This window comes from Calidris pugnax, unplaced genomic scaffold (genome assembly GCF_001431845.1).
Source record: "Calidris pugnax isolate Ruff unplaced genomic scaffold, ASM143184v1 scaffold28, whole genome shotgun sequence".
Taxonomy (NCBI): domain Eukaryota; kingdom Metazoa; phylum Chordata; class Aves; order Charadriiformes; family Scolopacidae; genus Calidris; species Calidris pugnax.
In genome coordinates this window covers 4,027,688-4,040,666 of record NW_015090842.1, presented here as the reverse complement: position 1 = coordinate 4,040,666, position 12,979 = coordinate 4,027,688, and the positions used below count along the sequence as shown (strand labels likewise).

General features: G+C 39.1%; 1 protein-coding gene across 4 annotated transcripts in view; it reads left to right on the top strand.

The window, feature by feature from the left end:
* Positions 1-12,979, top strand: part of ADAMTS18 (ADAM metallopeptidase with thrombospondin type 1 motif 18) — a 185,420-nt gene that overhangs the window by 135,747 nt on the left and 36,694 nt on the right. For 3 of the 4 annotated variants that reach the window (XM_014942568.1, XM_014942566.1, XM_014942565.1), the window contains exons 4-11: positions 260-542; positions 4,052-4,251; positions 5,234-5,317; positions 6,192-6,351; positions 6,964-7,069; positions 10,050-10,187; positions 11,592-11,745; positions 12,764-12,859. In XM_014942568.1, coding sequence (XP_014798054.1) covers positions 260-542; positions 4,052-4,251; positions 5,234-5,317; positions 6,192-6,351; positions 6,964-7,069; positions 10,050-10,187; positions 11,592-11,745; positions 12,764-12,859 — 1,221 coding nt within the window. Of the gene's footprint in view, positions 1-259; positions 547-4,051; positions 4,252-5,233; positions 5,318-6,191; positions 6,352-6,963; positions 7,070-10,049; positions 10,188-11,591; positions 11,746-12,763; positions 12,860-12,979 lie in introns of all 4 variants that reach the window. The other variant, XM_014942567.1, reaches the window with a different exon arrangement.

Genomic DNA, 12,979 nt, shown 5'->3' with positions numbered 1-12,979 from the left:
ATTCTTCGTGGTGCTGTATGAAGGTGCTATGCTGCCAGTCTCACAACATTCTTGTTTTGTTTGTTGCCAAATGTGAAATCTGGTCATCTCCAAAGAGAAAAAATTCGTACTTTAATTGGGAAGGCCATCTAGATTCTATCTTGAGTAAGATAATATCTTACTCCGGGCTTTGAAGGGAGATCACTGTAAGAGCTGGTGTGTTCCAGCTGTGAACTTTGACAGTCTTTTCTCTAACTTGTGGTGCTGTTTCTTTTTTTAGTCAGGTTTGATAAGGACACGGAAGATCGAGTTCCTTATATCTCCATTACCTCAGCAGCTAGCACAGGAGCACAACTACACGTCACCTGCTGGACACCATCCTCACGTACTGTACAAACGAACCGCAGAAGAGAAGGTGCACCGGTACACAGTAGAGTCCAATCCCAAATACTTTTCTTTTGGTCATCACAGAATTCACACTTCCCACAAGTATCATGCTCAAGCGAATGGTTACCACCATGGAAGGTTTCAAAAGCAACATTTTTGTGGACGTCGCAAGAAATGTATGTAAGGAAACTTTCTCTCCTTGTTTGAGATAGTGGCTCTTAGAGACTGTGTGGTGATTCTGAGGTGTGGTTCGTAGTCACCTTTGTGAAGCAGACACAATGTTTTTAAATTATAAATTTCTAAAGTGAAATAGATATGAGAAACTTGGTCACTCCTTTAAACTGATGTCATCATCTATTTTAATAAGCCATCCCAATTGCTGTTTGGTTTTCTTATTCTCTACCTAGATTAAAAAATCCCTTGCCTGATTTTTTTGACGTTGACATAGTTTTCAGTAAGCAGTTCTGGTTTAGATTCTGCTTTTGCAAAGTGGTGGATACCAAGTCCCTGAACTGCCCTCTGTTAGTTTGGGGGCATGTAATCAGGCTTGAAGATGGAGAAAAAGTCTTCCAAGTCATTTTTTTCTGTGAGGACAGCAAATAAGTCTTTCAGAACTCACCATTTGATAATGAAATTTTCAGCAACTGAGGTCTTCAAAAGCAACCTCCCATGGAAATTGTTTAAATAAGATTTTGGAGTCACCTCTTAAAAAACATATTGGAATACGTTATCCTGCCAAGGTCTATTCTGAGTCCTTCATTAGGCCCTCAAATTGCAGAACATTTTAGAGCCCCCTTGGACCCTTATCTGTACTTACAGCATTCGGTTGGTTCTTTTTGAAAGCTGAGCTGCTTCTGAGCTGACTTCCTTAATAAGGGTCTCCAGGACTGCACACAGTATTAAAGCAGTCTCACTCCAGTTATATTCTTCCAACTTCCTACTAGAGTTCTGAGAAAATGAGCAGGTTCCTTTTCCAAAAAGCATGTAAGGAAGAAAGAGAAAAACAAACAGAAGGGAGGGAATAGAAAGGAGGTAGTGGAAAAGGTGGCTGTCTGAGATGAAGTCCTATTTGAGGCCTGAGAACTGCTTATTAAAATTTGACTGCTTCTTCAAAAATCCTTCTCCCTAGATTTGAACGCTGGACCTCAAATGCCAGATGCACAAGCCTGTAATTCAACCTGTAAACGTTTGCTTTCTGATGCAGTTCAAAACTACCTCATTGCATTCTCCCTTTCCCTCCTGTCTGCTTTTCCTGCCGCAGCGCAGAGGGTAACGGTGCTGTTAGCTCAGCTGCTCTGCAGTCTTTTATTTTCTTTGCATTGTCCACTCTGGTCTTGCGCCTTTATTTACTGTACCCCCTGTGACTGCTTGTCCAAAATCAGAATTATTCATGTCCTCTTGAGGTTTTACATGTTGCTTATCCCTATAATAAATGAGGGCGTTTTGAACAGTGTATTTTCATAACCTCCTGGGATGTGAGAAGATATTACCATTATTCCATCTCATAAATGAGACTCACAGACACAGGAGAGGTCAAGAATAACCATTGCTTCTGGGTACCAAATTGATAAACCGAGTTTTTCTTTAAAATACTTATCAGAATATATGTTCCTGTAATTGTATATGTGTGTCTATATATCCAATAATTTCAGTTACAACTATGAGTTCTTTGCTGCATATTCAAGCTGGGTTTATGTTACATGAAGAACATGAAATTAGCACCCAACTGTGATGAGTTTAGTGTAAGTGATTTACCCATCATTGCTTAGGAACTCGGTGTCAGACTCACTGTTAGAATCCGATTAAGCAAGATTGCATTTAATTACCTTAACCACAAAACTCTTTCTTTTCACAACCTGCAGTCTTTCACTTCATGTCGTAAATACCTGTAACCTCCTAAGAGAAAGGAAGGAGGAGTTCTGAAAAATAACAACCTATTTCTATACCCAGCCTTGGTTAGTCTACAGAGCAAGTCGATCTCGTGTTCACTGAACGAATGCAGTCCTATGAATAAAATTATGTGTCATCGTTTAATTGACTAGGGGCAAATATAGGATGTAGAAAAAAACATATCACTCCAGTAAAGACAACACCCCTTCTGTGAGCAAAATCCAGTCCGGTCACCTGAAATAGAAAATTTCAGCTTGACTGAACAAAGGCTTTGAGAATGCAGTCTTACGGAAGGCAGGTTTCGCTGTTAGCTCTGCCTGCTCAAGGCTAATTTATCCTAACCTAAGAATGGATCCAAGCTTGCTGAAAAGGAACAGGGAAGAGCAGGCTGACACTTGAAGTGTCATAAAAGTCCCACTGACTGTCTTTAAAATTTCATATACTGGCAATTTGTAAGCACTAGAGAAGCCAGTTAATCATCTTTCAAACTCTTCTTCACAATCTACATGTTTTTAGATCATGAGAACAGTAGCAGTGAAGTTAATTCACGAGCAAAACTCCACTTCTCGTGGATTTGAGTCAAATGCCTTGAAGTTGTCTTGCCTTCAAAATAGTACACGAAACCTGATGTGCCTTGAGTTGAACACTTCGCTCTTGGGTGAGGCATGTCGTCATGTTTTGAGGTGCTTCCAGAAGTGCTTGTAAAGGACAATTGCTTATAATGAGTGATACGTTTGAAAATCTACTGGCACAGTCACTTGCAATGTTAAATGTAGTTCAGAGAGACTTAGTTCTCAAAAGCAGATCACTGTTTTACAATCTATGGTATTCTTCATTTCCCACTTTGGCATGGAAGGAAGTAGTGTCTGTTTTAGCTCTGTTGTTGGAATAACTTTCTGATGAGGCACAGGCAGGATTTTTTAATTACCTGAGGCTCCCTCACGTGTGTCATGTTACATCCTGTAATGTTGTTCCTGTTGTTATCCAAATAGTATGTTAAAGTGGTCTTTGAGTTAATTCCTTATGCAAAGGCAGTGCAGGTTCATGCAAAAGAAGCTATGAATAACAGGAGCGTTATAGGACGTAGGACATAGATTTCTTTCCCTATTTCCTGGCTCTCTGAAGAAAGGGAGTAGAGCCTGTTCTCTGGCCTTGCCATTGACCATGGTACACAAGCACAGAGGGAAAACACTGGGGTGTGCAGGCTGGATGCACGTATCCTGTTGTCAGGCCCTCCTTGCTGTTGCCTGACATTTCCCTATACTCGGTAAATACGTTCCCAGCAGGAATAATCTCAGAGGTAAATTCTCCTATAAGGCTGATGTCAATCACAACAGCAGCCTGGCAAGAATCTCACTTGTGGTGTGTGTCTGCTTTCTGTACTGACGGTGGACATCTGTTGTGGAAAGGAGTTTTTTACCAATTGCTATGTAAGTAGCACATGCCAAACACCTCAGGAAGTTATCAAAAGGAAGGAAAAATATAGATATTCTGTTAAAAATTCTGTGTGTACTTTTTGCAACAGATGCTACCATTTTCTTAGATTAATTCCTTATTTTAAACTACTTATTGCATATGAATGTGGTTCTCCCATTTCCTTCTCTCCCTGTAGCCATCCTTCCCTCAGGAATGAATCAGGTTTTTTTTAATAAATATACAAGAACTTAGCCATAAGTATTAAATCACATGCTGTAAAAATAATCTAAGGCTCTAAACCTCTGATGCTTCATTTTCTGATGAAACTGTTCATGGGTGATCTGAACCCTTTCCAGAACTGAGTTATATTTCCTTTTAGATGCACCTAAGCCACCCACAGAAGAGACGTACATTCGCTCGGATGAGTATGGGACTTCTTCAAGGTTCAAAAGATCATCTGCTAAAATCCAGAAAAATGGAAGTCTAAATGTTGAAACCCTTGTTGTGGCAGATAAAAAAATGCTGGAGAAACATGGCAAGGAAAATGTAACAACATACATCTTAACAGTTATGAATATGGTAAGACGTGGTGTAACAGAAGTATGTTTTCCCCATAAAACACTGTTATGTCAGAGTAGGATCTTTCATTAGACAAATACTGATACCAAAAAGAGCAGGGGAGCCTTACACAAGCCTTTCTTCAAGGCTCATGTAATGCATTACAAAAAGCTCTTTGAATCCTTAGATTATCATGGCTCTGGCAACCGTATTGTAGGGTAAACAAAAATTAAAAAACAGTAAAATATTTTAAATGTTAAATTTTAAAATACTTCTTATGTAGCACAAAAAGGCAGGTACCCTGAAATTGACACTTTTCTTTCATTTAGTATCATGGTGCTTACTTAGTCTGTTTTGTCTGATGTCTCTTCTTGAAACAAAAATTTGACAAAGCACAAATTTATTTTGAGAAAAGTAATATAATTTAACTAGAAATATGTTTTCCTTTGTGGCTTTGCTCTTTAGTTTTGTACTACAAAACTTGACCTTTGAACTTGATTACACTTGATCCAGGAGACCAAGGACAGAACAAAGCCCATTGATATCAATAGAAGGTTTTCAAGTTTTTTGAATAAGTGTAATGGTTTGAGGCGTAATTCTTCTGGGTTAAGCTCTTCTGGATTGATGCTGCAAGGTATATAACTGCATTAATTTGTATTGAAAGTTGAAGCCCAATGCAATAACTCAATAAATACATTTAGTCTATTTAAAAAGAAAAGCACATTATACATTTGTGAAGTTCACAAACTTGAGTATAAGAATTACCTCCTAAACGTGAGGAGGAACTTCTTTACTGTGAGGGTGGCAGAGCCCTGGAACAGGCTGCCCAGAGAGGTGGTGGAGTCTCCTTCTTTGGAAACATTCAAAACCCACCTGGACACGTTCCTGTGCAACCTGCTCTGGGTGGACCTGCTCTGGTGGGGGGGGTGGACTAGATGATCTCCAGAGGTCCCTTCCAACCCCATATGATTCTATGATATTTCCTCTTCAATAATTATTGCAGGTCTCTAGTCTGTTTAAAGATGGAACAATTGGAAGTGATATAAACATTATCGTTGTGAGCCTTCTTCTTTTGGAACAAGAGCCCGTAAGTTGTGTCAGAATTTTTGTGTGGTATTTACTTTATTTGCTGCTGTTCACAGGGAGCCCTGGGTGTGCCCGTGTCATGTATGTGAACTTTCATTAGAGGTTTCTTAAGACATAAAGCATGAGAAGATTAAAATCCCAACAACCCTCCTCCCAAATCACACTTTCTGCATTTCAGTACTTTATGGGTTTTGATACTAAAATCTTCATTTCATATAGGTGTTCTTTAGAAACAATGAAATGCTTCCAGTAAGATAAAACTTGACAATTGCCAGCATTTTCTTTAACAGTAATGGCTGGAATGAGAAATCTACTTAAGAAGTGTTTAAATAAATAAAAAGATTTTGAACTGGGCTTTCCAGGATGTGATGATCAGAAGGGGGAAGGAGTCAAAAGTCCCATGCTGAAAATAACATGTAACAAAAGGTGGGAGCGGAGCCAATTCTTTTGCCAAAGGTGCTGAGACAGAAGATGACAAAATCTCTTTTGATGAAAAGAAATTTGTGATAGGTTGATCTACTTGGATAATAGTTTTCCTTCACAGAAATCTCCAAGTATTTTAATCGCAAGGTTAAAAATGGCTTAATGTGCAGCTTTATCAGGAATCAAATATATTTTTACACTGTAATTCCTACAACTGACTCTGAAAATATCTATGTGTCTAGGGAGAGGTACAGTTTTATTTTACATTCGTAATAGATTCACTCATCAACTGAATCAGTCATCACAGAGAGTTAATGTGGGAATACAGAAGTTCATGTAGAACAAATCTGAAAAAGTAATTCCCTTTTCCCTAACCAACTCTTATTTTTCCAATCACCTTTCTCAAGTACTAATGGAAGCACCTTATTTCTGTGTCTCTGAAATATCTGCAGGGTGGATTACTGATTAACCACCATGCGGACCAGTCGCTGAACAGCTTCTGCCAGTGGCAGTCTGCCCTGGTTGGGAAGAACGGAAAGCGCCACGACCACGCCATCCTGCTTACGGGCTTCGATATCTGCTCCTGGAAAAATGAGCCCTGTGATACTTTAGGTATGATTTGAAAACACATTCTGCGAAACTTGTCATCTTGATTGATAGAGACTGAAATGTTTTAAAATAAAAAAGTCCATTTTTGCACATAATGTTAGCTTTCTTGAAGAGGAAAGAACAGTATTATTTTTACATATTTGTCTTTGAGGTACCTAGAAGAAAAAGAGTATTACCGGTATCATTGCCCCAGAAGAAGTGACAAAATAAGCTATCTGGAGACATCCTTTTGGATTGTTACCTCTTTGAGGAGTATTTTTGACTTCGATAATGTATCTGAGCTGCTCTGATATTTTCTTTTTTCTTTTTATGACTACTTGCCCTTTTAGAATGGGATTCCTCCCTAATTCGGGAGCAGAAAGACATGACGGGGGAAAAGACTAATCTTAACAAGTAAAGTGTATTTTGGGAGGGTAGGTTTGAATTATACTTCTTGTACAGGAGTCCCTTTATTGTCAAATAAAAGTTTGCTTTCATGATAAACCTGATGCAGTAGACAACCATCTTCATGCACCACGATAGATGGGATTGTAGTGGCTTGTTGGGACCAGTGCAGATGATGTGTATTTGGAATTCTGTAGAGCAACAAGCTATTCTGCTGCTTCCTTCCTTCAGGATTTGCACCCATCAGTGGCATGTGCAGCAAATACCGTAGTTGCACCATTAATGAAGATACAGGCCTTGGACTGGCTTTTACAATTGCTCATGAATCTGGACACAAGTAAGTTTCGTGAGTCTTACATGCTCCTTCTATAAGTAAAATATTTAAGTGAATGGAAACATAGCACCAGTTAATATAAATAGGTTAAATATGGATCATTTCTAGAGAGCTATACATGATTACAATATACAGAGCACCCGGTTAATGCATTTGCCTTATTAAATATCATCTCTTCAACAATTGTGAAATTAAGCACTGTGGGATTTTCATTGATTTTGCTGCCATCGGCAGAGGGGACCTTATTCTGATACAGTTACCTCACAACTATTTCTAATTTGACGCGAAACTATAGGCGATTTTAGGCCAAACAGAGTCAAGACTCTTCACTCAGACACATGTTCTTTAGCATGAAATGGTGCATCAGCTGCCCAGGGTTCTTTCCTTTTTTTTTTTTTTTTTTTAACATTTAATAACCAGAACAAACAGTAAAAGCTGACAGCAATAATCTACAAGTTTCCCATGCTGCTACCATGTTCTGGTAGACAAATTGCTTTTAGTGTCACTGTGGTTGCTCCAAAAATAGAAAGGACACTGCAGTTCACAGTATGGAGAAGTGATCTCTCTGAGTCTCTTACAGGTCCCTTTCCCAGAAGACCTGCTGTTTCATAGGATCTGGGAGCCCTTCATTCCATCCAACCTGCCCTTGTTTGTTCTCTCTACTATTTAATGTGTGATCTGGCTAAAAAGAGCCGTTATGGTGTTTTCTGCCTTTCTGTATCTATATCCATTGGATTTCCATTTGATTTCTGTGGTAATGGAACTGTAATTTTCCTAAGAACTTGTAATCTCTCAAACAAAATCAGTAATAATCCTCCATGGAGCTTCAGCTGTTCTCTGAATCGTTGAATTAAACCTAAAGATGATTAGGTTTTGCTATCTTGTTTTTTTCCCCAATAATTTTTCACAACTTTAGGCATGGTTTTGCTTTTCAGTTTTAACATGGCTCAAGCTGGAGTCTGTCTAATCCCTGGCAGTGTAAAAGCATATTTTCTCTATGTGATACAAACCTGAAATCAAGGGCGAGATAAAACATGGGCCTAGGATCTTTATTTTGTGCAGCAACGTTACTGCACAGAGTATCTTTGACAAGCGGTGGTTCTGTGTTCTGCTGTTTGGTCAAGGCATGAATCCTTCCCATTCTGCGTGACTGAATCAGGACTATTTATTTTTCATTGTACAAATATGCTCTACAGTATATACTATGACCTAATGTCTACATGAGTGACCCTTTCAGAGGTTTCTGTACATCTGAAGGGAAACAAGGAATTAAAGAATAATCCAGCTACTAGTGAAGCCCGTGGGAATTGTGCCAACGCTTTCAATGGGACCAAATATGTAAAATCTATATTGTTTGATCCTCCTGTCACACTGGTACAATTTCACTGACCTCAGTACATTTTTAATGTCCTTCGATCAGTATTAGGAGAAAATCAGGACCATAAGTTATTTGTCAAGAATTATCCCCTTAAGTCTATTAATGTGCTTCCTTCCTGTTTATTTTCTTATTTGTTTTGAGAGATTATGCTTGGAATTTTTTTAATGTTGGAGTTTTTTTTTTTTTTTATTTTTCACCACTGCCTTTGATTCTCATATTATTCAGCCTTTCTTTGGTTTACTTCCATACTCCTGTCTAATAAAATGCATTTTACCTCCTGGAAAAAATCTGTGCTAGATACAGCATGTCTTTATTATCATTTGTTCGTGTTCATGTTCCTGAGACTGCCCACTACATCGTGTAAGACAACAGAATTTGGTCTCTGTGACACAGAGATTCCTGGAAGCAAAAAAACCTGTGACAGCCTTGATGATGCTGTGAATACATTAACCTAAGGATTTCATAGTCAGAGAATCTTGTGTATTGTATAGATCACACTCTGTGATCCACTGATAGCTTCAGTTGTTACACCTTTTTACGGTTTTCTCTTGTTTTTACCTGAAAGCTTAACAGCTCCTTTGGGAGTGCAGAGCCCGTGCTGTCAGTGGGTATAGAAACTGTGGGTTCTTTGGCTGCAATGCATGTGAACAAAGTATTTTATAAAGTATTCTAAAGTATTAGTTCAGTTGGGATTTTCTCTGTCCATTTATAGAAGAAGCCCATATATTTTAGCAAGTTTGGAGCCTCAGCTGGTGGCAACATATGCACTATTTCTGATGAGCCTGCAATGATTTATAACAGCAGAGGATCGAGTCCAGTAAATTAGATATTCCCTGCATGCACACAGATTACATTCATAAAGTCGCCAAAGTACTACAATGTTAAAGTAACAGATTATGAAGTTTCTATTCAAAACACATTGAAATTCACAGATGTCCCGTACAGTGAGTAAATATAAGACAGTGAAAGGAAAAAAACCTGGAAAATTAGCTTTATTATAACCACAAGCTCCACATAATTTATCATTTTTAACATGGCTTTTATTATTGCTTATTATTCTTTATATTATCCTAACACCGCTCCTCATGAAAGCAGGGCCTTGTGGTGCTGCAGACTGAGCAAAGCACCCGACGAGAGGCAGTCTAGACAAAGTTACTGACCATGTATAACAAAGGCAAGGAAAAGAAAGTGATTTACTTGAGATAATATAGCACATTAGTGGCCAGAATTAGAAAAAGAATGATATTGGATATTGGTAGATGCCCCCTCCCTGGAAACATTCCAGGTCAGACTGGACAGGGCTCTGAGCAACCTGATCTAGTTGAAGATGTCCCTGCCCATTGCAGGGGGGCTGGACTAGGTGACCTTTAAAGGCCCCTTCCAACCCAAACTATTCTATGATTCTGTGATACATATTGTTTCATACTAATAGTCATTTGTATGGTGCATGTGTTTTCATCCATTTGGAATGAAAGGGATGAATTCCACATTCCCTGTGGACTTTGAGTGTATATCTGTTACCCAGAAAGTGTTTCTTCTGCCCCAAATTGTCTTTTGCTTCTGATTAACCTCGATTTTTGCTCTCACACCTGGTTCTCTTTTCAGCTTTGGTATGATTCATGATGGAGAAGGAAATCCTTGTAGAAAAGCTGAGGGTAATATTATGTCTCCCACACTCACAGGAAACAATGGAGTGTTCTCTTGGTCAGTATGCAGCAGGCAGTATCTCAACAAATTTCTCAGGTAGGTCAGATGTAAATCTGGGCCGGTGCCAGGGAACGTATCTTTAGTAACTGGGCTTGAACTCTTGAACAGACATAAAAATTACTTAAGTGTGAAATTCACTTCTTTTAAAATGTACTGAAACCCGTGCACTATTTGAGCCCACACACTTGGCCTTGTGAAGCGTGTAGCTGGTACGGCACAGAAGTGGTTTTGCCCTGCCTCGTTTCAAAAGAAGGAATTTCACCCTCCGTGGGTATCCTGCAGTAATGACTGGCATATCATTCTTTCCCAGGCATTCCTGTCAGCAGCCAAGTTTATTAGAGAATTAGTAGGAAGTGAACACAAAGGAGGGCAGACACAGTGGTTCCAAAGTCATTACAAAATGTAAATTAACATTAGTGGCCTTTCTCACTGGTGTTTCTCTCTTGATCTAGCTCTTGTCACGACTAAGGACATTTTACATTTCTCAGGTACTGTTTCTGGGGGGAATAGAAAGGAAAAAGAGAAAGATGTGTAGCATGTTGGCATTACTCAGTGATGCATTTAAATGAACTGGTTTTTTGGTCTGTGTTTAATGTCATCAGAACTGCAGTCCTGTACAACTTTCCTTTTATTTTTTTTGTCATACATAGGGAGGCTGTACATCATTACTAAAAAATTTGTAAGTGGTACTAAGAACCCAGCTCCAAACCAGCCATTTTACCTGTTGATTCCTTAGAGTGAGACTCACGCTCCTAGACAGGTCTGATCCTTGGATTCCAAGTTAGTATCTCAGAGTAGCAGGACAGGTGACAGTTCTGGTGATTTTGTTCTGCTGCAAACCGAGTAAATTGCAAACTCAACAGTCAGATAAGCCCTGCAGCATGCAGTATGGTCCCAGAGACTTACACTTGGATGATAAATCCAGCGTAGAGTCACTTCTGTACACATAGATGGGCTCTCAAGCACATACAAAGGAAAAAGAGTAGACCGTCGGGTACTTTTTGGTGTTAAGCTGGACACAGCCAGCCCACAGCAGCCCAGCTGCAGCAGCCTTCTGCTTGTCTGATGCTGAAATGAGGCAGTGTGCCTGTTGATTCCTGATTTTGGGAATCCATTGAAGGGAAAAAAGCAGACTAGACCACCTTGCTCTTGGTTACACTTGAATAATGGAAGGAAAACAATTTTACATCCTTCTTTCTCATTGTCACAACAGTCCTAAAGCCTGGAAATTCCTGCTTCCTTAAAAGTTGGCAGGTCAGGCTACCAACAAGATGTCGAGATCTTTTGGCTCCTGCAGTCAGATACTCTCATTTCAGTGCATACCTCTAAAGCTAATTAAAGGTACTGTATAGCATATTATGTGTTTTTGCTGGTCTGTAGCAAATTAAAATATTTTGATATAAAGATCATGGTCATGTTTAATATACATTCTCGTTATAGTACAGCTCAAGCTGCCTGCCTGATTGATGAACCTAAGCAAACAGGACAGTATAAATACCCTGACAAACTGCCAGGGCAGATCTATGATGCTGATACCCAGTGCAAATGGCAATTTGGAATGAAAGCAAAACTGTGCAACCTCAGCTTCGTAAAGGTACCTATTGATATACTTCTGAAAACTCAAAATTACATTTGAGATCTGCAGTACACTAAATAAGTACAAGTCATACAGTGTTCTTCGGAGGCCTGGGCTATTTCTCTACCTTATCTTGCTTGGCAATTTGCTTTGAAGGTACTGGCCTGTTTTGAGGAATATCTAAATCCCAGGGGCGTTTCAGAAAGAGAAGTGTTCTCTCTCTCCAGGAGTCAGGAGGAGTGCAGCCGAACACGAGAGACCGTGCTGAGGAAACGAGCGGCAGCAGAGCTCTGATCAAAACTTGCGTGGGGTGGGGGGTAAAAAGGCCTAAGTTTCTTGTGTTTTGTTTTACTCATGCATTGACAGCAAAGTCTGGAAAAGATCTAAAGGCTTATTTTAGAACAATAAAAACGTAACTTATACTCTTGACTTCATGATGAAGGATTAATTTAGGTTAACCCGTTATTTTAGTGACTGCCGCACTCCTTGCTGATCTCTTCAGAGAAGACGTTTTATTAAATAATCTGGAGTACTCGTTCTGAAAAGCAGTATTGTCATTTCTTTTACTCCTCTTATCATCCTGGAGTATTTTGATTTATTTTATACTGACTGCATTTATCAGGTGATGGCAGCTGTGTTTCTTCTACAGCTCATAAACAAAGAAGAGAGAGTAACAGCGCTGTGAAGAGACTGGTTCCAGATATCTCCTGAGCTTTAGAAAATCATCTTCACAGTATTATAGTTGCTGTAGACTTGATGAAATTTTAGCCTTGAACCTTTTAACGCAGATTTTATTCTATTATAGTCTCACACAAAAAATAGTTTTAAAAAATATATATAGGGAAGCATAAACAAGACAGCAATATACAGGATATGGCTGTGCTATAACTCTTAAACCCTGGATTTTCTAAAGTCAGAAAAGTTTTTATCTATATAGCTTTTAAGGTAGCAAAGGCATGTATTTTTTGTTACGCTTTCTAAACACCAGGAAATAATGGAAATGATGTGTATATAATGAGTACTTTTTTCTTTTCAGGATATTTGCAAGTCTCTCTGGTGTCACAAAGTGGGTCATCGGTGTGAGACAAAGTTCATGCCAGCAGCAGAAGGAACACCATGTGGGATAAGTATGGTAAGTTGTTTTATAAATAGGACCATGTCATTCTAACTTGGTTTTAGACTATATTGGGTCAAATACCAGCTCCTGTCAAAACCAGTTTTATCCAGATCCCTCCAGATTTGCTACCGTGGA